Source organism: Suncus etruscus, chromosome 10 (assembly GCF_024139225.1).
Source record: "Suncus etruscus isolate mSunEtr1 chromosome 10, mSunEtr1.pri.cur, whole genome shotgun sequence".
Taxonomy (NCBI): Eukaryota; Metazoa; Chordata; class Mammalia; order Eulipotyphla; family Soricidae; genus Suncus; species Suncus etruscus.
In genome coordinates this window covers 84,213,393-84,235,502 of record NC_064857.1, presented here as the reverse complement: position 1 = coordinate 84,235,502, position 22,110 = coordinate 84,213,393, and the positions used below count along the sequence as shown (strand labels likewise).

The 22,110-nt window shown below is 45.4% G+C and overlaps 1 protein-coding gene across 1 annotated transcript in view; it reads left to right on the top strand.

Annotated features, from left to right (window-relative positions):
- The window catches only part of RTF1 (RTF1 homolog, Paf1/RNA polymerase II complex component), a 74,301-nt gene that overhangs the window by 33,833 nt on the left and 18,358 nt on the right, over nucleotides 1-22,110 (top strand). The window contains exons 3-6 of the mRNA XM_049782137.1: nucleotides 4,831-4,978; nucleotides 10,936-11,140; nucleotides 18,247-18,361; nucleotides 19,163-19,274. Of these exons, the coding sequence (XP_049638094.1) occupies nucleotides 4,831-4,978; nucleotides 10,936-11,140; nucleotides 18,247-18,361; nucleotides 19,163-19,274 (580 nt within the window). The remainder of the gene's footprint in view (nucleotides 1-4,830; nucleotides 4,979-10,935; nucleotides 11,141-18,246; nucleotides 18,362-19,162; nucleotides 19,275-22,110) is intronic.

Genomic DNA, 22,110 nt, shown 5'->3' with positions numbered 1-22,110 from the left:
TCAGGGGTTACTCCTGGCTATGCGCTCAGAAGTCGCTCCTGGCGAGGGGGACCATATGGGACACCGGGGGAATCGAACCGCAGTCCATCCAAGGCTAGCGCAGGCAAGGCAGGCACCTTACCTTTAGCGCCACCGCCCGGCCCCCTGAGGTTTATTTTTGTTTGGTTTGGAATTTGTTTGATTTTTGTTTTGGAATCATACGTAGCTGTTCAGGGCAGCATGTTGGATGCCAGGAATCAAACCCTAGTTGCACAGCAAGCATTGTGCTATTGTTCTGGCCTCTGGCTTGGAGTTTTGGCCGTATGTGGCAGTACTCAAAAACTACTACTGACTGTGCTTAGGGGTCACTTCTGGTGGCGCTTTGGGGGATGGGTGTCAGAAAACAGGATTTCTTTCCCAATAATTAGTATTGCAATAGTGCAGTTTGATAAATTTGCTTTTAGATTGCTAGTTTTATTTATTTATTTTTGGTTTTGGGGTCACACCCGGTGGTGCTCAGGGGTTACTCTGGGCGGCTCTGTGTTAAGAAATCACCCCTGGCAGGCTCGGGGTACCATATGGGATGCCAGGATTCGAACCACCATTCGTCCTGGATCGACTGCTTGCAAGGCAAAATGCCCTACCACTGTTATATTTCTCTAGCCCCTAGATTGCTGTTTTTAATAAATACAGCATTTGAGAAAATGTAGCTGTTTTATTTCAGTTGTCCTTGAGTACAAAAATCAAAATGCATTAAAAAACTGAGAGTTTGGGGCCGGGCGGTGGCGCTAGAGGTAAGGTGCCTGCCTTGCCTGCACTAGCCTTCCCCCAGCGTCCCATATGGTCCCCCAAGCCAGGAGCAACTTCTGAGCGAATAGCCAGGAGTAACCCCTGAGCTTTACCCGATGTGGCCCAAAAAACCAGAGTTTAGGAAGATCAAAAAGGGTTAAGGCACTTGCGTTACATGTAGCCAACCCCAGTAAGGTTCCCCAAAGCATCGCCAGGAATGACCCCTGAGTACAGAGCCAAAAGTTGCCCCCAAACAAAAAATGCATGCATCTAATAAAAAGTAAAATGAAAAAAGCCTATGGAAATAGTATCTTTTTGGACCTGAGATGAGTTTTGAGTAATAAAATAATTTCTGAGCATTGCTGGGTGTCCCCCCCCCCAAAATAAAAGATTAGCAGGAGTACCACAAGGTATGGCCCAAATATCCATACTCCACCCCCAAAAAAGAAAAGAATAGCTTATGGTACCTGGAGAGATTGTATAGGAAATAAGAACTTGCCTTTAGGGGCTGGAGAGATAGCATGGAGGTAAGGTGTTTGCCTTTCATGCAGGAGGTCATCGGTTTGAATCCCAGCGTCCCATATGGTCCCCCGTGCCTGCCAGGAGCAATTTCTGAGCCTGGAGCCAGGAATAACCCCTGAGCACTGCCGGGTGTGACCCAAAAACCACAAAAAAAAAAAAAAAAAAAAAAAAGAACTTGCCTTTATGCAACAGACACCAGTTCTTCCCTGCATGGTCCCCAAGCAGTGCCTGTATCATTTGAGTACCACTGACCCCAAAGCACAGAATAGCTGAGAGGCTGGAGAGTGCAGTGGATGATTGCTTCCACACTTATGTAAGGGGATTTCTATGCATGTAACTACCAATTTGTAATGTATAACTAATACATTACTTAGAATACATATAGTTTCCAAATAACTTTTTTTTTGGGGGGGGGGGATTGGGTCACACCCAGCAGCGCTCAGGGGTTCTTCCTGGCTCTACACTCAGAAATCGCTCCTAGCAGGTTCGGGGGAACAAATGGGATGCCGGGATTCGAACCACCAACCTTCTGCACACAAGGCAAACGCCTTACCTCCATGCTGTCTTTCCGGCCCCCCCCAAATAAAATATTTTTTTTGCAAAATAATCCTGTTACAAGTCAATATTAAAAATTGTCAGGGCCGGAGCGATAGCACAGCGGTAAAGCATTTGCCTTGCACTAGACCAGCACAGGATGAACCCTGGGTTCGAATGCGCCATCCCATATGGTCCCCCAAACCTACCAGGAGCAACTTCTGAGCGCAGAGCCAGGAATAACCTCTGTGCACCACCAGGTGTGACCAAAAACCCAAAATAAAAAATAAAAAATTTGTCCAGTTTAGCTAAAGAACCTGAAATAGCTTTTGATTCTATTTTGTTTTTGTTTGAGGGCCACACCCAGAAGTGCTAAGGGCAAACTCTTTACATTCAAACATCACTTCTGGCACAGCTCAAGGCACCATAGCACCATAATCGTTGGGGATGGAACCCAGATCAGTCGCATGCACAACAAAAGCCTTGCCTGCTGTATGTTCAGGCCTTTTGTTTTGTTTTGATAATGGGGTTCACATTTAGAATTGCAATCCTCTAGAGTTTGGAGACTGCAGTAGGCCACATCCACCCGTGTTTACGGGGCCTTTCAGCGTCAAAGTTTGAAACTCAGGGCTTCAAAAATGCAAGACAAGTGTTCTACCTCTTGAGCTTCTCGTGTAACAGTAGCCTGAATTTATCTTTCCTATGGACTACTCTCCACAGTGTTAGGGCCATCCATGGCGTGACCCCTCCCAGTGACTGAAGGCCAGGTACCTGGTACTCAGGCCTATAAGTGCTCAGAATACTAATGCTACGACCCAGGGTGCTGTGGGCTCAGAGTACAAGGTGCGTGTATGTGTGTTTTGTTTTGCTTTGGTTTTTGGGTCACACCCAGCAGCGCTCAGAGGTTACTCCTGGCTCTACGCTCAGAAATTGCTCCTGGCAGGCTCGGGGGACCATATGGGATGCCGGGATTCGAACCATCTCGAACCATCTTCCTTCTGTGTATAAAGCTTGTGCCCTATCACTGTGCTATCTCTCCAACCACATATGTGTGTGTGTACGTACACACACATGTGCACATGCAGTACTGGACATCTAACTTGGGGCCTTCCCAGCTAGTAGTCACATACTATCTCCTTGGTTCTACAGTAAGGGTTATTTGGAGGGTACAGGTGGCATTCTTGGATCATACTCCTGGCTCCACGCTCAAGAGATTACCAATCCTGATAGGGCTCACAGGACAGTGAGGATGCTAGGAATAATTGCATGCTGGGCATGGACCTTACGTTACCTTATATTATCTCTCCAGCCCCTGGTGTGTATTTTTGTTTTTGTTTTTTAACTTTCTGGGTCATACCCAGTGATGCTAAAGGGCTATTCTTGGCTATGTGCTCAGAAATTGCTCCTGGCTTGGGACGCCAGAGGATTGAAGCACGGTTTGTCTTAGGTTAGCACGTGTGAGGCAAAAACCCTACCACTTACGCCACCACTCCAGCCCCCTATTATATGTTTTAAAAGCAATCTTATGACCTTTCTGCCTTATATAAGAGTTTGGTGAAGGTGATTTGTTTTAGGCTTGATTTTGGGGGGGGGTCACACCCGACAGTGCTCAGGGGTTACTTATGGCTCTACACTCAGAAATTGCTCCTGGCAGGCTCAGGGGACCATATGGGATGCTGGGATTTGAACCACTGTCCTTCTGCATGCAAGGCAAATGCCTTACCTCCATGCTATCTCTTTGGCCCCTAGGCTTGAATTTTTAAAAAAATTTTAGCCGCATCTCATGATGCTCAGGGGTTACTCTTTTTTTTTTTTTTTTTAATTTTTTGGGGGGCTTTTTTGGGCCACACCCGGCAGTGCTCAGGGGTTACTCCTGGCTGTTTGCTCAGAAATAGCTCCTGCCAGGGACGGGGGACCATATGGGACACCGGGATTCGAACCAACCACCTTTGGTCCTGGATCGGCTGCTTGCAAGGCAAACGCAGCTGTGCTATCTCTCCGGGCCCTCAGGGGTTACTCTTGACTCTGCACTCAGGAACTAATCCTGGCATGCTCGATCCTATGTGGGATGCCAGGGATTGAACCCAGGTCAAGCACGTGCAAGGCAAGCACCCTACCCGCTTTACTACTGCTCCAGCCCCAGCCTATATCTATAATAATGCCTCTTATAGGTTCTTTTTTATTTTCATTTTATTTATTTTTGGATTTGGAGTCAATGCCTGGCAATGCTCAGGAATTAACTCTGGCTCTGCACTCAGAAATTTCTCCTGATGAGCTCAGGGACCATATGAGATGCTGAGGATTAAACCTGGGTTGACAGCATGCCAAGGCAAATACCCTACCAACTGGACTATTGCTTAGGCCCCTGTTGTCAGTTCTTTCTACTTAGATGGGCTATCTCATTTATACTCTCAGTTTAAGCATTACGTTGCAGCTGTGTAGCATGTATGGATTTTTTTTTTAAAAGAGTCAAACATGTAATTACTGTTCTACCCAACCCAGTACAAAGAGTGGCCCTTATACTTTCTTCCTGGTTTTGTGTAGTTACCTCCTGCTTACAGACTTCATTCCCTTCCTTCCTGATTCCCAGTCCAGAACTGAACCTTGTGTCCTGCAACCCAGACCGCATAGCCCCTCACAGTGTCTGCCTACCTTGCCACAGGACCCAGAGGCTCTTCACTGCTTCATTTTCCCTTAGCTCAGTTGACTTGTCAAAATGTATTTTTGTTTTTTGGTCATGATTTGAAAGTATACTATTTTCTCCACCAAATTACACGCCAGACATTAAGAATTTTGATCCAGGTTTCAAATGTCCATGTTTTTTCTCCATCAAAAGTGTGTTTGTAGGGCCAAAAACCAAAAAAAAAAGTGTGTTTATATGGGGCGGTCAGAGGAAGGGACTGTGGTGATCATTTTGATGAATGTCAGACTCCCTTTGTCTTGAATTGTCAGTATTTTCCCAGTAAAGCCCCCTTTTCAGTTGTCCTTTTTCTTTTCTCCTTGTAGTGGACATTTGGGAGCAATAAAAATAAGAAGAAAGGAAAGGCCAGAAAAATAGAGAAGAAAGGAACCATGAAGAAGCAGGCCAACAAAACTGCCTCCTCAGGCAGTTCGGACAAAGACAGTTCAGCTGAGAGCTCGGCCCCTGAGGAAGGTGAGCGCCTCGGCCCAGGCCCAGAGGGAGTCTCTATGTGGTCAGGTTGAGGCCCAAAGCAATAGCCAGCCAAGGTTTGAGGGACAAAAGAGGTGAAGAATGAAATGCAGAGGAGGGCCTGGGGCCACCAGGGTTTGGTCCCTACCACCACAGGATGGCAGAGCACAAGGGACAGGCCTACATTCAGCAAAGCCTCTGCCTAAATTGTACTGGTCCACCTTGTCACAGATCATGCATCCTCTGAGGATTAGAAGCAGGAAAAAGACTATAGTCTTGAATGGTGGGAGGGTCTGGAAACCTCTGGGGAGCCTTTGCATTAGAGGTTCCAGCCACACTCCTTCAGGTCCTTCCCTCTTTTCTGGTCACATGTGGGCTTATTAAAACAGACAGAGCTCAGGGACCGGAGAAATAGCATGGAAGTAGGGTATTTGCCTTATATCCAGAAGGATGGTGGTTCAAATCCTGTCATCCTCTATGGTCCCTGGAGCCTGCCAGGGGCAATTTCTGAGCGTAGAGCCAGGAGTAACCCCTGAGCGCTGCTGGGTGTGACCCAAAAACCAAAAAAAAACAGACAGAGCTCGTTAAGTGTTCTGCTGGGAAATCAGAGATGGACTTTCTACTACTGCTAGTTTCATGTGAATTTGTTCTAGGAGTAGAATAGTAACTTTACATTTCCTTTTTTGGGGGGAGGGTTGGTTTTTGTATCATACCTGATGGTGCTCAGGTTATTCCTGGCTCTCCACTAAGAAATTGTGCCTGGCAGGCTCGGGGGACCATATGGGATGCTGAGGATCAAACCTGGGTCAGCCACGTGCAAAACAAATGCCCTCTCTGCTGTGCTATAGCTCTAGCCCTAACTTTACTTTTTTTTTTTTTTTTTCAAAAATTTTATATATGGGGCCAAGAAATGGGATAGCACTTCAAGCACAGCCAGGAATGTTCCCTGAGTACTGTTAGTGTGGGCCCAACCCCACCCCCCAATATTAAGTCAGTAAAATTATGGTTTGGATCAGGGAGATAATGCCAAGGGCTGGAGAGCATGCTTTGCATGATATGAAACCTGGGTTCAATCCCTGCACCATGTAGTCTTCTGAGCACCTCTACAAGGTACCCTCAAGCACAGAGGCAGGAGTATCCCCTGTGAGGTAGGAGAGAGAACACAGCAGGTAGAGTTCTTCTATTGTACATGATAGACTTGGATTCAATCTCCAGCATCCCATATGGTCCCCCGAGTAACACCAGGAGTGATGAGCACAGAGCTAGAAGTAAGCCCTGGTATCCATAGTGCCGCTCTTCCCAAAATTATTTTTTTCTCTGGCTTTTTTTTTTTTTTTTTGGATAGGACCTGGCATTGCTCAGGGGTTCCTCCTGGAACTACATTCAGAAATTGCCCCTGGCTCGAGGGACCATATGGGATGCCAAGATTCAAACCACCATTCATCCTGGGTTGGCTGTGTGCAAGGCAGACACCCTACCGCTATGCTCTATGCTATCTCTCCGGCCTTGCTTCCCAAACTTTTAAGTTTTGTTTTTTTTTTTTTGGGGGGGTGGGGGTGGGGTCACACCCGGCAGTGCTCAGGGGTTACTTGTGGCTCTACGCTCAGAAATTGCTCCTACCACCGTCCTGCATGAAAGGCAAACGCCTTACCTCCATGCTATCTCTCCAGACCCAGTTTTTTTAAGGTTTTTTTTGTTTTTTGTTTTTTGGGTCACACCCAGGAGCACTCAGGGGGTACTCCTGGTTCTACACTTAGAAATCTCTCCTGGCAGGCTTGGGGGACCATATGGGATGCCGAGATTCAAACCACTGTCCTTCTGCATGCAAGGCAAACACCTTACCTCCATGCTATCTCTCCAGCCCCTTTTTTAAGATTTTTAACTTAAACTATGTAGAATAGATCCCTGAGCGCTGCCAGATGTGACCCAAAAACAAACAAACAAAATAAAAATTTAGAATGTTCACTCTAAGTCAAGCTTATAGTTAGTTATATAACTAACAGTTCTTATAGATTTCTGGTTTATCTTAATACTTGTGAGTAATCTGTTTTGCCTTTTCCATACCCCTCTTTATCTTGTTAAAATTTTTTTATTAGGAACTCAGTCACAAATTTTAAGTAAATTTTTCCTTCTGTCATTTATTCATTTATTTGTTTGTTAGTTTGTTTGTTTATAGTTTGGGGGCCATACCCATTGGTACTCGGTGCTTACTCCTGGTTCAGTACTTAGAAATTACTCCTGGTGGGTTTAGGGGACCTTATAGTCATGCAGGGTAAATGCCCTACCTCTCTCTTCATGCAGGGTAACCCTCTCTCTGTACTATCTCTGGGGCCCCTTGTTAGTTTAATCACTCACTGAAGCATTGATTTTATAAAATGGCATCTAGTAACCATAGAAATCATACATATATTTTTATATAGAAATATATAGAAGTCAGATAGATAGTCAGAAATCACCAGATTTTTGGCCCTTATGGTAGTAATTTATTCCAGAAATTTGAACAAATCTTTAAAATTATTTTGTGAGAATTTATTGAAAAACAAAATGTTTACACATTCTCTAAGCATCTCTCCATATGTCTTTTTACTAATCAGAAAGTATCAAAGAGTGCATTTTTAGAGACAGCAAGTGAATGGCACGAGTGACTGCACGAACCAGGGTCTCATGATGCTGTGCTGTGTGAGCCTTTGAAATAGACATGGAAGCCAAAGGGCCAGAGCAGTGGCGCAGTGGTAGGGCATTTGTCTTGCACGCAACTGACCTAGAACGGACTGCAGTTTGATCCCTGGTGTTCCATATTGTCCTCCGTGTCTTTCAGAAGTGATTTGGTTTTTTTTTTTTTGGTTTTTTTTTTTTTTGTTGTTTTTTTGGTTTTTTTTTGGTTTTTTTTTGATTTTTGGTTTTTGGGTCACATCCAGCAGCACTCAGGAGACCCCTGCCTCCTCTTGTAAAGAAAGAAAACTAGGGGCCGGGCGGTGGCGCTAAAGGTAAGGTGCCTGCCTTGCCTGCGCTAACCTTGGACGGACCGCGGTTCGATCCCCCGGTGTCCCATATGGTCCCCCAAGCCAGGAGCAACTTCTGAGCACATAGCCAGGAGTAACCCCTGAGCGTTACTGGGTGTGGCCCAAAAACCAAAAAAAAAAAAAAAAAAAAAAAAAAAAAAAAAAAAAAAAAAGAAAGAAAACTATATTGGGGAAGTGGATAAAACTTAAATATGGACTATATATTAGATAATGTTAATCGGCATTAAATTTTATCAATTTAGGGGCCTGAGAGATAGCATGGAGATAAGGCGCTTGCCTTGCATGCAGAAGGACGATGGTTCAAATCCCGCTATCCATATGGTCCCTTGAGCCTGCCAAGAGCGATTTCTGAGCTGGGTGTCACCCAAAAACAAACAAAAATTTTTTTATCAATTTAGGTTTTTTTTTTGGGGGGGGTACATTCAGTGGTTTTCAGACTCTGTACTCATGGGTCATTCCTGGCAGGGCTCTGAGAACTATATGGGGTGCCAGGGATTGGACCGAGGTTGGCCAAAAGCAAGACAAGTGCTCTGCCTGCTGTACTATCTTCAGCCCCTAAATTTCCTGAATTTGATAATTGTATATTGGTTATATAAAAGACTGCCCTTTTTCTTTTTTTTTTCTTTTCTTTTCTTTTTTTTCTTTTTTTTTTTTTTTTTGATCACACTTGGCATCGCTCAGAGGTTACTCCTGGCTCTAAGCTCAGAAATTGCTCCTGGCAGGCTCGGGGACCATATGGGATGCCGGGATTCAAACCACTGTCCTTCTTCATGTAAGGCAAACTCCCTACTTCCATGCTATGTCTCTGGCCCCAGAGACTGCCCTTTTTCAAAGTATTTCAACATGAAGGTTATTAGGAAATACTGTATCTTACTCTCTGCAGCAGAATAAATAACAATGTATATGTGATCTGTAATTTATTTGTTTGTTTTTTGGGGGAGGGGGCCACACGTAGTGATGCCTTGGAGGTTACTCCTGGCTCTGAGTTCAGGAATTACTTCTGGCAGAGTACATAGCACCATATGGGATGCTGGGAATCAAACCTGTGTTTGCTGCCTGCAAGGCAAACTGCCTTCCCCATTGTACTATCACTCCAGCCCCAGTGGCAATGTTACTTGTAACCCTGAGTAAAAGATGCAGATAAAATATTCTCTCAGCTCTATTCTCTTGGTCTTTGGTGGGTTTTTTTTTGTTTGTTTGTTTGTTTTTTGAGGTCAGGGACAGCATTCAACTGCACCAGAGCTTATTCCCGGCTGTGCTCAGGGATCACTCCTGTTGGGGAATGGGGACCATATGAGGTGCCAGGGATCAAGCCTAGATTTTCCATGTGCAAGGCAGTACCCACTGCACTGCACAGTAGCAAACCCTATGCTATTTTCCAAGTGGTGAAATTAAAGTAAAAGAGCATGCTGAGGATAGGACACAGGAGAGAGATGACACAAGTAAGGGATGTGTCCAAGCCTACTCTGGTCCCCAGCACTGCGTACCCCTCCCACATACCATTGGAGGAGCGTTAGTATTCTTCAGCATCACCTAAACAGGGCTGCATCCTCCAAGACCCCAGCTTTGAACCATCAATGAGCCTGACTGGCCAAGTGGCCTCTCATGTCAGATGAGCACTGTTTGAAGGTCCTCACCACCACCGAAAAAGTGTGATTGAATAGAAGTACATGAAAGGCCTGCCTTGTAAGAAGCTGACCCATTTCAACCCCTGACATCACATATGTCCCCAAACAACTACAAGTGTAGCTCAAAAAAAATTTATTTATTTTTTTTTGGTTTTTGGGCCACACCCGGCGGTGCTCAGGGTTTACTCCTGGCTGTCTGCTCAGAAATAGCACCTGGCAGGCACAGGGGACCATATGGTACACCGGGATTCGAACGAACCACCTTAGGTCCTGGATCAACCACCTTAGGTCCTGGATCGGCTGCTTGCAAGGCAAACACCGCTGTGCTATCTCTCCGGGCCCTCAAAATTTTTTATTTCAGGGGACCTCTGTTATCTTTCTCTGGCCCCAAGGAGCAGTTTCTGAGCGCACAGCCAGGAGTAATCTCTGAGAGCCATTGGGTGTAGCCCAAAAACAAAATCATTGGGGCCAGAGAGATGGCACAGCAGTAGGACATTTGCCTTGCATGCAGAAGGACAGTGGTTCAAATCCAGGCATCCCATATCACCCCCTGAGCCTGCCAGGAGCGATTTCTGAGCGTAGAGCCAGGAGTAACCCCTGAGCGCTGCCGGGTGTGACCCAAAAACAAACAAACAAACAAACAAATAAATACATAAATAAATAAATAAAATCAGTCAATCAAAGAGAGCATGCAGGATGACAGGAAATAGTTCAAAGGTTTGGAGCACATGCTTAGCATGAGGGAACCCAGTTTTGATCCTTGGCCCTGAACAGTAATGCTCTGTATACTGAGCTGGGGTCAACCCTTTGAATACCACCAGGACTAGCTACGGACTAAAATAGAGACAAGTAGGGGCGGGAGCGATAGCACAGCAGTAGGGTATTTTGTCTTGCATGCAGCCGACCCAGGATGGACCTAGGTTCAATTCCCAGCACACCATATGGCCCCCACTGAGCCTGTCAGCGGTGATTTCTGAGCACAGAGCCAGGAGTAACCCGAGTGCATCTGGGTGCGATCCAAAAACAAAAAACCATAATACAAATAATCCTTGGGCTGTGGATGTACTTCACTGCTGGAGCCTGGCACATCCTAGGTTCTGAGTACCCAGATGCAGGGCTGGTTTCTTATTTCAGCCTGTCTCTGTGACCTGTTAGCAGTTGGCCAGAGGCGAACCAAAGTGATGGGAAAAGAAGTAAGGATGGCTGTGTGCCCCTTTAGCTTGGAGCCCAGGGTGACAGCTGTCTGTCCTGGGCCTGCTGGGCATCGTGATGAGCACCGCCTAACCGTCTCTCTGGGTCTTTGCTGCAGGGGAAGTGTCTGATTCCGACAGCAACAGCTCTTCCTCCAGCTCTGATTCCGACTCCTCCTCTGAAGATGAAGAGTTCCACGACGGCTATGGAGAAGACCTCATGGGAGATGAGGAAGACAGGGCCCGACTGGAGCAGATGACCGAGAAGGAGCGGGAACAAGAACTGTTCAACCGCATAGAGAAGAGAGAGGTATTAAAACGGAGGTGAGGACTCAGCTCTTTACTGATATAAGGATAAAGCGTTTGATAGGGTTTGGAGAAATAGGAAGGCATTTGCCTTGTAATCAGCCGACTTGGGTTTAATCCCTGGCATCCCAAATGGTTCCCCAAGCACCACTAGGGGAAATTTCCGAGTAGAGCCAGGATTAACCCCTGAGCACTGCTGGGTGTGGTCCCAAAACAAAAACCTCCCCCCAAAAAGGATAAAGCAGTATTCCAGAGTGCCCATTTGGAGACCTGTCTCCCTGTCTCTGGAATTCAAAATATGGAATCTCTTTTCATTGTTTATGAGTTAAGTATCCTAACATGTTGTTGTTGGTTGGGGCCCACCCCTGGCAGTGTTTGGTGCATTTCCGAGGTGCCTGGGCTCCTATAGGCAAGCATATGCTCTGAACCACCTTCCTGGCCCTCTTCTCCCCTCCCCTTTGCCCTAGTACCTGGGCTCAGATCCTGGACCTAATGCATGCAAGGCAAATGTTCTCTCATTAAGCTACTCCGTGGCCTGGTTTTTCATTTTGGTTTTTGGTTTAGGGGGCCTTACCCAGCAGCTCTCAAGGGTTACTTCTGGCTCTGTGCTCAGAAATTGCCCCTGGCAGGCTCAGAGGAACCAACCATATGGTATGCCAGGAATCGAGCCCGGATCTATCCTGGGTTGGCCACATGCAAAGGCAAATGCCATACTGCTGTGCTATCGCTCAGGCCCAGGTTTTTTTTTCTGTTTGTTTTTTTTAGGTTTTTCTTTTTCTTAAAAACTGAAATATTGGGGGCTGGAGAGATAACATGGTGGTAGGGCATTTGCCTTTTATGCAGAAGGTTTGAATCCCAGCATTTCTGTGCATAGAGCCAGGAGTAACCACTGAGCGCTGCCGGTGTGACCCTAAAACCAAAATAATTAAACAAATGAAATAAAACAAACAAAAAAACCAAACCAACAAACAAAAACTGAAATATTAGACCAGAATTATAGTACAATGGAGTAGTGGCCTTGTAGCCATCCTTTTTCTTGCAGCCAAATGGGTTCAATCCGTGGCATCTTATATGGACTCTAAGCACCACTAGGAGAATTTTTTTTTTTTCTTCCTGTTTTTTTTTTTTTTTTTTTTTTTTTTGGTTTTTGGGCCACACCCTGTGACGCTCAGGGGTTACTCCTGGCTATGCGCTCAGAAGTTGCTCCTGGCTTCTTGGGGGACCATATGGGACGCCGGGGGATCGAACCGCGGTCTGTCCTAGGTTAGCGCAGGCAAGGCAGGCACCTTACCTCCAGCGCCACCGCCCGGCCCCTCTTCCTGTTTTTTGTTTTTTTTTGGGTCACAACCGGCAGTGCTTAGAGGTTACTCCTGGCTCTATGCTCAGAAATCACTCCTGGTAGGCTCAGGGGACCATATGGGATGCTGGGATTCGAACCAATGACCTTTTGCATGCAAGGCAAATGCCTTACCTCCATGCTATCTCTCCAGCCCCCACTAGGAGAATTTCTTTTTTTTTTTTTTAAATGGGGGAAGGAGAGGAAAGGCAAAAAGAGAGAGGAGAGAAGGGAGAAAAGTAAAAGAAGATAAGAGAGAGGAGGAAAGGTATAGGAAGAGGGGAGTGAAAAGGAGTGGGAAGAAGGTAGAGAGAGAGAGGGAGAGGAGAGGGCAGAGTCCTAGGAGAATTTCTTAAGCCCAGGTCCAGGAGTAACCCTGAGCATCACTGGGTGTAACCCAAAAGCAGCAAAACAAAACAAATAAATAATAAATAAGAAGGACTGGATAAATATTTCAGGGGTAGAGAACTAGCCTTGTACATGTGTTTGAGAGCATGTGTTCTCTCTTCTCTCTCTTCCTCTCTTCTCCCTCCCTCTCTCCCTCTCTCTCCTATTAAATTGCTTATAGATATTCAGAAAGAGCTTCAGTTTTCTAGATTACTTTTGCCATGTGGCAGATTTTTTTTTTTTTTTGGTTTTTGGGCCACACCCGGCAGTGCTCAGGAGTTACTCCTGGCTGTCTGCTCAGAAATAGCTCCTGGCAGGCACGGGGGACCATATGGGACACCGGGATTCGAACCAAGCACCTTTGGTCCTGGATCGGCTGCTTGCAAGGCAAATGCCGCTGTGCTATCTCTCCAGGCCCCATGTGACAGAATTTTAAAGTAAAAATAAACTTGATTCTTTGCTTTTTATTTTTGGGTCACATCCAGCTCTGCACTCAGAAATCGCTCCTGGCAGGCTCGGAGGACTATATAGGATGCCGGGGATCAAACCCAGGTCCGTTCCACGTCAGCCGTATGCAAGGCAAATGCCCTACTGCTGTGCTATCTGGCCCCAATTTTTTTTAGGGATTTTTTTTTTCCTTTTAGACATACTGTATGTCAGTGCTCATGTTCCTGTCTCTGTGCTCAAGAATACTCCTGACTGTGCTTGGGAGGCCATTTTGAATGCTGGGGATTGAACTAGGGTTGGCTGTTTGCATAGCAAGTACCTGCCTGCTGTACTCTCTACAGTCCCATAAACTTGATTTGACCCAGGAAATTAAAGTCTTCAAAACTAAGATTTATTTTCCTGCCCACCTAGTCTAATGAAAGAAGGAGGGTGGTTTTTTTCTGTGGTAGCAGCATGTTCCATCTTCTGTGAGAACCTGTTTGTCCCTTTTATTTTATGTTATTCTTTGTTTGTCCCTTTTTTGGGGGTGGTTTACACTGGTGGCACTCAGGGGTTACTACTGGCTTTGTTCAGAAATTGCTTTTGGCAGGCTCAGGGGACCCTATGGGATGCTGGGAATCGAACCTGGGTTGTCCTGGGTCAGCTGCGTGCAAGGCAAATGCCCTACTGCTGTGCTATCTCTCCAGCCCCCATCTGTCCCTTTTAGAGCCCGCATTAAGTATAATGAGTTATCCTAGACAACAATGTTTGGCTTTCAGTCAACAGTAAGTAATAGACATTTCTTTTGATGGCAAGTACTTCCAAGGTTACCTGTGTTAGATCAAACAGGACCTAAACTGCTGCTGTTGTCAGATGGTTAGGGAGGACTTCTAAGATTTGATTTTCTGAACTTCAGTTAGCATAACAAGAGGTCCTCATACTAGACCAATTAGTGCTTCTAACAAAGATCAGTTATTCTAGGGAGTGACTTATCTCAAACCTGGTTTTTGGGTTTTTCACTTTACACAATATAGCAGATTACCGATTTCATGACTCTTTAGTGACCAGAAGAATGTTATGTTGATGATTATTAAGACAGGTTCAGGGGATGGCGAGGTGGCGCTAGAGGTAAGGTGTCTGCCTTGCAAACGCTAGCCAAGGAAGGACCATGGTTCGATCCTCCGGCGTCCCATAGGAGTAACCCCTGAGCATCAAATGGATGTGGCCCGAAAAAAACAAACAAACAAAAAAGACAGGTTCAGAGCCTTTCACAAAATAAATTGACTTTTCTGGCGTTGGAGTGATAGGACAGTGGGTTAAGGTACTTGCACACAGCTGATCTGGGTTCAATCCCTTGCATTTCGTAGATCCCCTAAGCTTACCAAGAGTGATTCCTGGCTGCAGAGCCAGGAGTGACGCTGAAATATTGTTGAGTGTAGCCGAAAAACATAAACAGGGCAGTATGGTAATTCAAATTTCCTCAAATCTTTTTCACTAAATGCAGGTCTTTGTAGGGATGTCTTTTTTAGGAGCTGGCTCAGTGGTGCAAGGGGTAAGGCCAGGCCTGTGCTAGTCTAGGATGGACTATGGTTAGATCCTCCGTATGGTACCATATGGTCCCCTAAGCCAAGAGCGATTTCTGAGAGCAGAACCAGGAGTAACCGCTAAGCGTCACTGGGCGTGGCCTAAAAACAAAAAAAAAAGTCTTTTATGAAAATATCATTAGTGGGCTAGGAACATGTGCAGTGTAGAAGCCTTCCCTTGGGCCTGAGAGATAGCATGGGGGTAAAGCATTTGCTTTGTATGCAGAAGGACTGTGGTTCGAATCCCAGCATCCCATATGGTCCCCCGAGCCTGCCAGGAGCGATTTCTGAGTGTAGAGCCAGGAATGACCCCTGAGTACTGCCGTGTGTGACCCACCCTCCATAAAAAAAAAAGGCTTGCCTTGAAGATTTGACCCAGGATTTCATTCTTAGCACCACACACACACAAAAAAAAAAAAACCACTCATAAAGTATCCCATTTAGCACCAACACTGAGATGTCATTTCAGTATGTTGATTGTCATTCCCTCCTTCTAGGAATGCTTTCTTTGTTTTTCAGCCAGATTTGGTATTGCTTGGGGTTTACTCCTGGCTCTGTGCTCAAGTCTCATCCAAGTATGTACTCCGAAGACCCTAAACTCTTCTATCTCTGAATCAAGATACATTTTCTTCCCATTCCTTCAATATTCTCTGCACTAGAAAAATAAAATGCCAGAGGGCCCGTAGAGATAGCACAGCGGAGTTTGCCTTGCAAGCAGCCGAACCAGGACCAAAGGTGGTTGGTTCGAATCCCGGTGTCCCATATGGTCTCCCATGCCTGCCAGGAGCTATTTCTGAGCAGGCAGCCAGGAGTAACCCCTGAGCATCGCCGGGTGTAGCCCCCCCAAAAAACTGCCAGAAAAGTAAACACTATAGAATTTAATCCATTTAGGGACCGGAGTGATAGCACAGCCGGTAGGTTGTTTGCCTTGCATGCTGCTGACCTGGGTTCATTTCAGATAGAGTCCCCCGAGCCTTCCAGGAGTGATTTCTGAGCACAAAGCCAGAAGTGTAACCCTTGAGTACCAGTGGGTGTGGCTGCCCCAAACCCCCCAGCACACCCTCATCGTCACCCCCCACACACATACACACACGTATTTCCCCCCCCCTTCCGCCAAAGAACTCATCCATTTAAATGGTCTGTTCTGCTCTGGTAGGTTAGTTGTGGGATCTGCAGTGCTCAGCACATATGCTATGCCTGCTGGGGACTCAACCCAGGGCCTCGAATGGACAAATCTGTGCTCTGCTACTTGAGCCTCATCCCCAGGCCCTTAAAATGGCTTACATATGTTCATGCAACCATTACCACGGTTATGTATTCATTGATTTTTAATTAATTTTCTTTTAATTTTAATCAACCTTCGATGTACTTTATATCTGGATTAGTTTGTGAAAAATAAATCAGGGGTGGAGATACTTGGGAGCACACTCTGTGCTTAGGACTTAGACTTGGTTCTGCACTCAAGGGCCACTTCTGGTAGTGCACTGGGAATCAAATCACCAGTCCCACCTTACATCTTTCTTTTTTTTGGTTTTTGGTTTTTGGGCCACACCCGGTGACTCTCAGGGTTTACTCCTGGCTATGTGCTCAGAAGTCACTCCTGGCTTGGGGGACCATATGGGACGCCGGGGGATCAAACCGCGGTCCTTCCTAAGCTAGCGCTCGCAAGGCAGACACCTTACCTCTAGTGCCACCACGCCGGCTCCACCTTACATCTTTCTAAGCAAGTTTTGTTCAATAAAACTACCTTCAAAAAAAAAAAATATTGGTGCCAGAGCAATAGCACAGCGGGTAGGGTGTTTGCCTTGCACACAGATGACCCAGTTCAATCTCCGACATCTCACATGGTCCCCCGAACCTGCCAGGAGCAATTTCTGAATGCAGAGCTAGGGGTAACCCCTGAATGCCACTGGGTGTGGCCCCAAAACAGACAAAAAATATGTTTTACTAGAGCTGAGGCCAGAGTAATAGTAAGTGGGTAGGGCATTTGCCTTGTACATGGCCAAGCTAGATTTGATCTTTGACGCCCCATATAGTCCCCTAAACCCTTCCAGAAATGATTCCTGAGCCTAAAGACTGAAATATGCCCTGAGTACCACCAAGTGTGGCCCCAAAACAAAAAGGGGCTAGAAAGATAGCACAGTGGCAGGTAATTTGCCTTGCAGGCTGCTGACCTGGGATGGACCCAGGTTCGATCCCTGGCATTTTATATGGTCCCCGAGCCTGCCAGGAGTGATTTCTAAGCACAGAGCCAGGAATAACACCTGAGAGTCAGCGGATATGGCCCACAAACAAAAGAAGCAAGCAAAAAAATGTTTGCATGGAGGATACCCAGGTTTGATCCCCCACATTTTATGGCACCCTAAGCACAGGAAGAGCAACTTATGTGGTACCTGCCACACATGCCCATAAAAGAATTGTTTTGTTTCTTTTATTTTATTTTTCGTTTTTTGTTTTTTGGGTCCCACCCAGCAGCGCTCAGGTGTTACTCCTGGATCTACGCTCAGAAATCGCCCCTGGCAGGCTCGGGGACCATATGAGATGCCGGGATTCCAACCACTGTCCTTCTGCATGCAAGGCAAACGCTCTCCCTCCATGCTATCTCTCTGGCTTGTTTTGTTTATTAAAAGTCTGGTTTATTATAGGTTTGAGAATCTCATTGCATTTAAGAGAACGACATGTTTATTCATGTGCCAATCAAAAAGAAGCCTTTATGAAAATATAACCTGACCACAAATGCAAAGCAGGCTCTCTGTGACTTTGTCACATTTCTGATAGCGATGGATAGCATTGGAATGATCCAGTAGCCAACTGTTTTCTGTTATTAGGTGATGATTGAGGAAGATCTGTGTTTTACAAAAGTCTAAGGAGTATAACACAGCTCTGAATATTTTTCTAGTTGGAAGTTTATCCCAGCTTACTCTTTAAAGTATTTTGGTGTAACTGTATTTAATATATATTTAATATACATACATATGCACTCGTGCATGCCAGGGATCAAACCTCCAGAGCCTCATGTATGCAAGGCAAGTGTTCTGCCACTGAGTTATATTAGCAACCTTCTATTCCATATTTGAATGTTCCCTTTTTTGTGGGCATGTAGTTGGGCTTTTGGATCACACAATGAGGTGCTCAGGATTTACTCCTGGCTCTGAGCTTACTGGCCATATGGGATACCAGGGATCAAATTCAGCTTGGCTTCATGCCAGACACAGGCCCTACCCACTGTACTGTTGCTCCAATTCCTGTATTTTGAATGTTTTATATGGTACGTTGTAGTTTCTTACAAGAAGCTGAAAGATTTGTAAGTTTTTCCCCCTTCCTTTCTTCTGATATAAATCAGTCTTTACAAATATTTCATTATCACTTAAAACCTAACTTCTTTTAATCAGATTTGAAATTAAGAAGAAACTAAAAACAGCCAAAAAGAAAGAAAAAAAGGAAAAAAAGAAAAAGCAAGAAGAAGAGCAGGAGAAGAAAAAAATGACCCAGATTCAAGAATCTCAGGTGGGAGAAACAATAGTGTTTTCTTTTTGCAGAGTAAAATCTTTTGTGAGAGCATGTATGTTTTCTCTAGGTATATATTAACTAATCAGATCAATTAGTACAAGATGCATGCCACCTTCACATAGGTTCTCATCAATCTCTGATAGCATTATACCATTGGCTTTGCTATTTAACTCCTTGGAATTATTTTCTCAGTTTAGTAAGAAACCTCTCTGCTATCAGAGCATTCTTTAATGCTTTAATAGAAAGTTGGCGAGCACCTTGAGTTTTTTTGGGGGGTTTTGGGGCCACACCCTGTGACTCTCAGGGGTTACTCCTGGCTCAGGGGACCCTATGGGATACCGGGTATCGAATCCAGGTTTGTCCTGAGCTAGCCACATGCAAAGCAAACACCCTACTGCTGTGCTATCACTCCGGCCCCAGCACCTTGTTCTTGATTCTATTTACTTGGGTGTATCATCCTGGGCTGAGTAATAAACACATCTTGGAAAATGGATGCTCTACCTCCATGGTCACCAAATGAGGCTTTGTTGACAGTTATCAACAGATGCTAGTTCTGAGCCAGTGTATGCTTCTAGAAAGCTTATGACCCTGGCCTTGGTGTACTTGAGCAGGCAGCCACAACTAAACTGTTCTCTCCCTCTTTGTCCACAAGAGGATGCTCTCTCCCCTGAAACAAGCATCAGGTTCTGCAGCCAGTGGGAATTTGTTTTGTGGAACGGAAAGAATTGTTGGGGAGAGCGGATTATCAAGCGGTCAGTAAAAAGGGACCATCTTACACCCCTTCCTTTTCCTTCCCAGGTAACATCCCACAACAAAGAGCGGCGTTCCAAGAGGGATGAGAAACTAGATAAGAAGTCTCAAGCCATGGAAGAGCTCAAAGCGGAGCGAGAAAAGCGGAAGAACAGAACAGGTGAGTGGGAGGAAGCCATGGGGACTTCGGCCCAGGCTGTATGATCTCATTTCCTGCCACCGTTTCCTTTTCCCTCCTTCTTTTAATTCTTTTTTTTTTTTTTTTTTTTTTTTTGTGGTTTTTGGGTCACACCCGGCAGTGCGAATTCTTTATGAGGAAATTTTCAGACAATTGCAGAGTGCTAGGATTAGCCTCCATGACCTATTCTCTAGCCTCAATAACCAACTCATAGCCAATCTGGTTAGATCTCGACTCCCTTCTTCCCTCAGGTTATTTTGAAGTACATCCTCAGATTATTTTATTTCAACTGTAAATATTTTAATAGGCCTCTTGAAAATTTAAGATATCTCTCTTCCTCTCTCTCTCTCTCTCTCTCTCTCTCTCTCTCTCTCTCTCTCTCTCTCTCATATTTTTATGTACTGCTGGGGATTGAATCTGGTACTTCACACGTGTGATTTGCTCTTTACCACTGGGCCTCCTGTTAGGCCCCTAAGATAAGAATTTCTATATTAGGAGCCGGAGCAATAGCACAGCGATTAGGGTATTTGCCTTGCACGGAACCAACCCAGATTTGATCCCTTGCATTCTATATAGTCCCAGGAGTGATTTCTCAGTGCAGAGCCAGGAGTAACCCCTAAGAGCCGCTGTATGTGGCCAAAAAAAAAAATAAAAAAGGGAAAGAAAGATAATTCTTATTTTAAACATATTAGAAACTATCACAGTTATAGGAAAGTGACAGTTTGGGCCAGGTGAAATAAGCCCAGCAGTCTGGAACTTATGTTTGAGGCCTTAAGTTCACTCTTGAGCTACAACACATGCTACCTCACCATCCCACCTTCCCCAGACAATCTTTGGAGGCCCCAGTATTGTCAGGTATAGCCATGATGGTCTCCAGCTCTGCTGGCCCTGCACCCTGTAGAATTACATATTAATTTTTGAGTCCTGGATGCTGGTGGATGAAGGTGGGTCCTTTCTCGGCTGGGCCAGGCGCCTGCATCCCCTTCCAGCCAGGGGGTCTCAGGGTTCAGGGTAGTGATCCACAGCAGTCAGATTTCAGGAGACATGAAGCTTTATTTAAGGTCCTAGCCATTATGTGTGGCTTCTAAGCTAACCTTCTAAGCAGTCCCTTAAGCTGCCCTGAATTTAATCCTGAATCTGCCATCTCTCCAAGTTGCCTACTTCTGCCCAGCCTTCTGCTGAATCCCCTTGACACCCCTCAGGCAACCCCCTTGCTACCTTCCATAGACCCCTCCCAGAAGTGGGCTGGTCTGCCTCCAGGTGAGATTAGCATTTTGGCCTCTGATGGGTTATACACCTAACACGTGCTTGCGCTCTTTCATACACACACACACACACACACACACACACACACACACACACACACACACACACACACACACACACACACACACACACACAAAAGGCAGAAATAGAAGATGCCTCTTAGATTTCTAGTTGTGGAGTTGGATCAAGTGTCAGGCTTGTGTGCCTGGTATTAACCAAAGCAGGTCAAACAACGAAGACGATATGAGTGGGTCTGGTTGGAATGAAAAGGGCATACTGCAGAGGGTGTGGGTACAAAGAAAGCGAAGAGCTGCGAGTGCAAGTGGTATGTTCTGTTTCAGCAGATATTAAGAGTTAGTGCCTGCTTTGTGTATGAGGAGTCCCCAGGAACACATCCATGGTCCCTGAACCCCACTAAGTGTGACCTCCGTCCAAAATTGTTACTTATTAAGATGGCTTAATTCATTATGAGTTAAAATGGTGATATTCTCTATTTATTTAATATTTGTTCTGCTTCTATAAAAAGAAACTGTGGGACCGGAGAGATAGCACAGTGGTGTTTGCTTTGCAAACAGCTGATCCAGGATCAAAGATGGTTGGTTCGAATCCCAGCGTCCCATAGGGTCCCCCGTGCCTGCCAGGAGCTATTTCTGAGCAGACAGCTATGAGTAACCCCTAAGCACCGCCGGGTATGGCCCAAAAACCAAAAGAAAAAAAAAGAAACTTGTAATTAGCTATTTATATTTTGGATAGGAAGGGTAGATGGCTGCTATATGTTTTGAATATTCTTGTGATTTCATGGGTTTTAACATACTTATTTTGTTGGTAGTTTGTAAGTCATACCTAAAGATGCTCAGGGGTTACTCCTGGCTCTGTACTCAGGAATATACCCTGACAGTGCTCATGGGACCATATAGGATGCTGAGGATTGAACATAGGTCAGCTATGTGAAAGGTAAACATTCTAACTGCTATATAACTCCAGCCCCTTGACGTACTTGATATATTTGGAGGGCACACCTGGTGACATTCGGGTTACTCCTGGCTCTGGGCTCAGAAACTACTCCTGGCAGACTTGGGGATCCATCCATATGGAATGCCAGGAATCTAACCCAGGTTGACCATGTGCAAAGCAAAAATGCCCTTCCCAATGTGCTGTTGTTCCGGCCCCATACTATTTGCATTTTTGGGTGGATGTTCTGTTTTTTTGGGCTACACTTAAAGTGGTCAGTGCATACTCTTGGCTTTGTGGGGATAGAGGTCACTCCCAGTAAATGGCTCTGGAGGCTATGTATTCCAAAATACAAAGTACAGCTCCAGTGCAGCCTTTTGTGTTTTGTTGTTTCAGTTTTCAGGCCACACACAGCAGTTCTCTGCGAATCTGCAGTGCCAGGATTTTAATCGGCGTGGCACTTCCATGCTAGGCTATTGCCTTAACCTTGTGCTATCTCTCTGGCCCTATAGCTATTTTTTAAAAGAAGTTGTATTTATAAATGGATATGAAAAGTATTATGCTGAATGAAATGAATCAGAGGGAGAAGGATAAACAGACA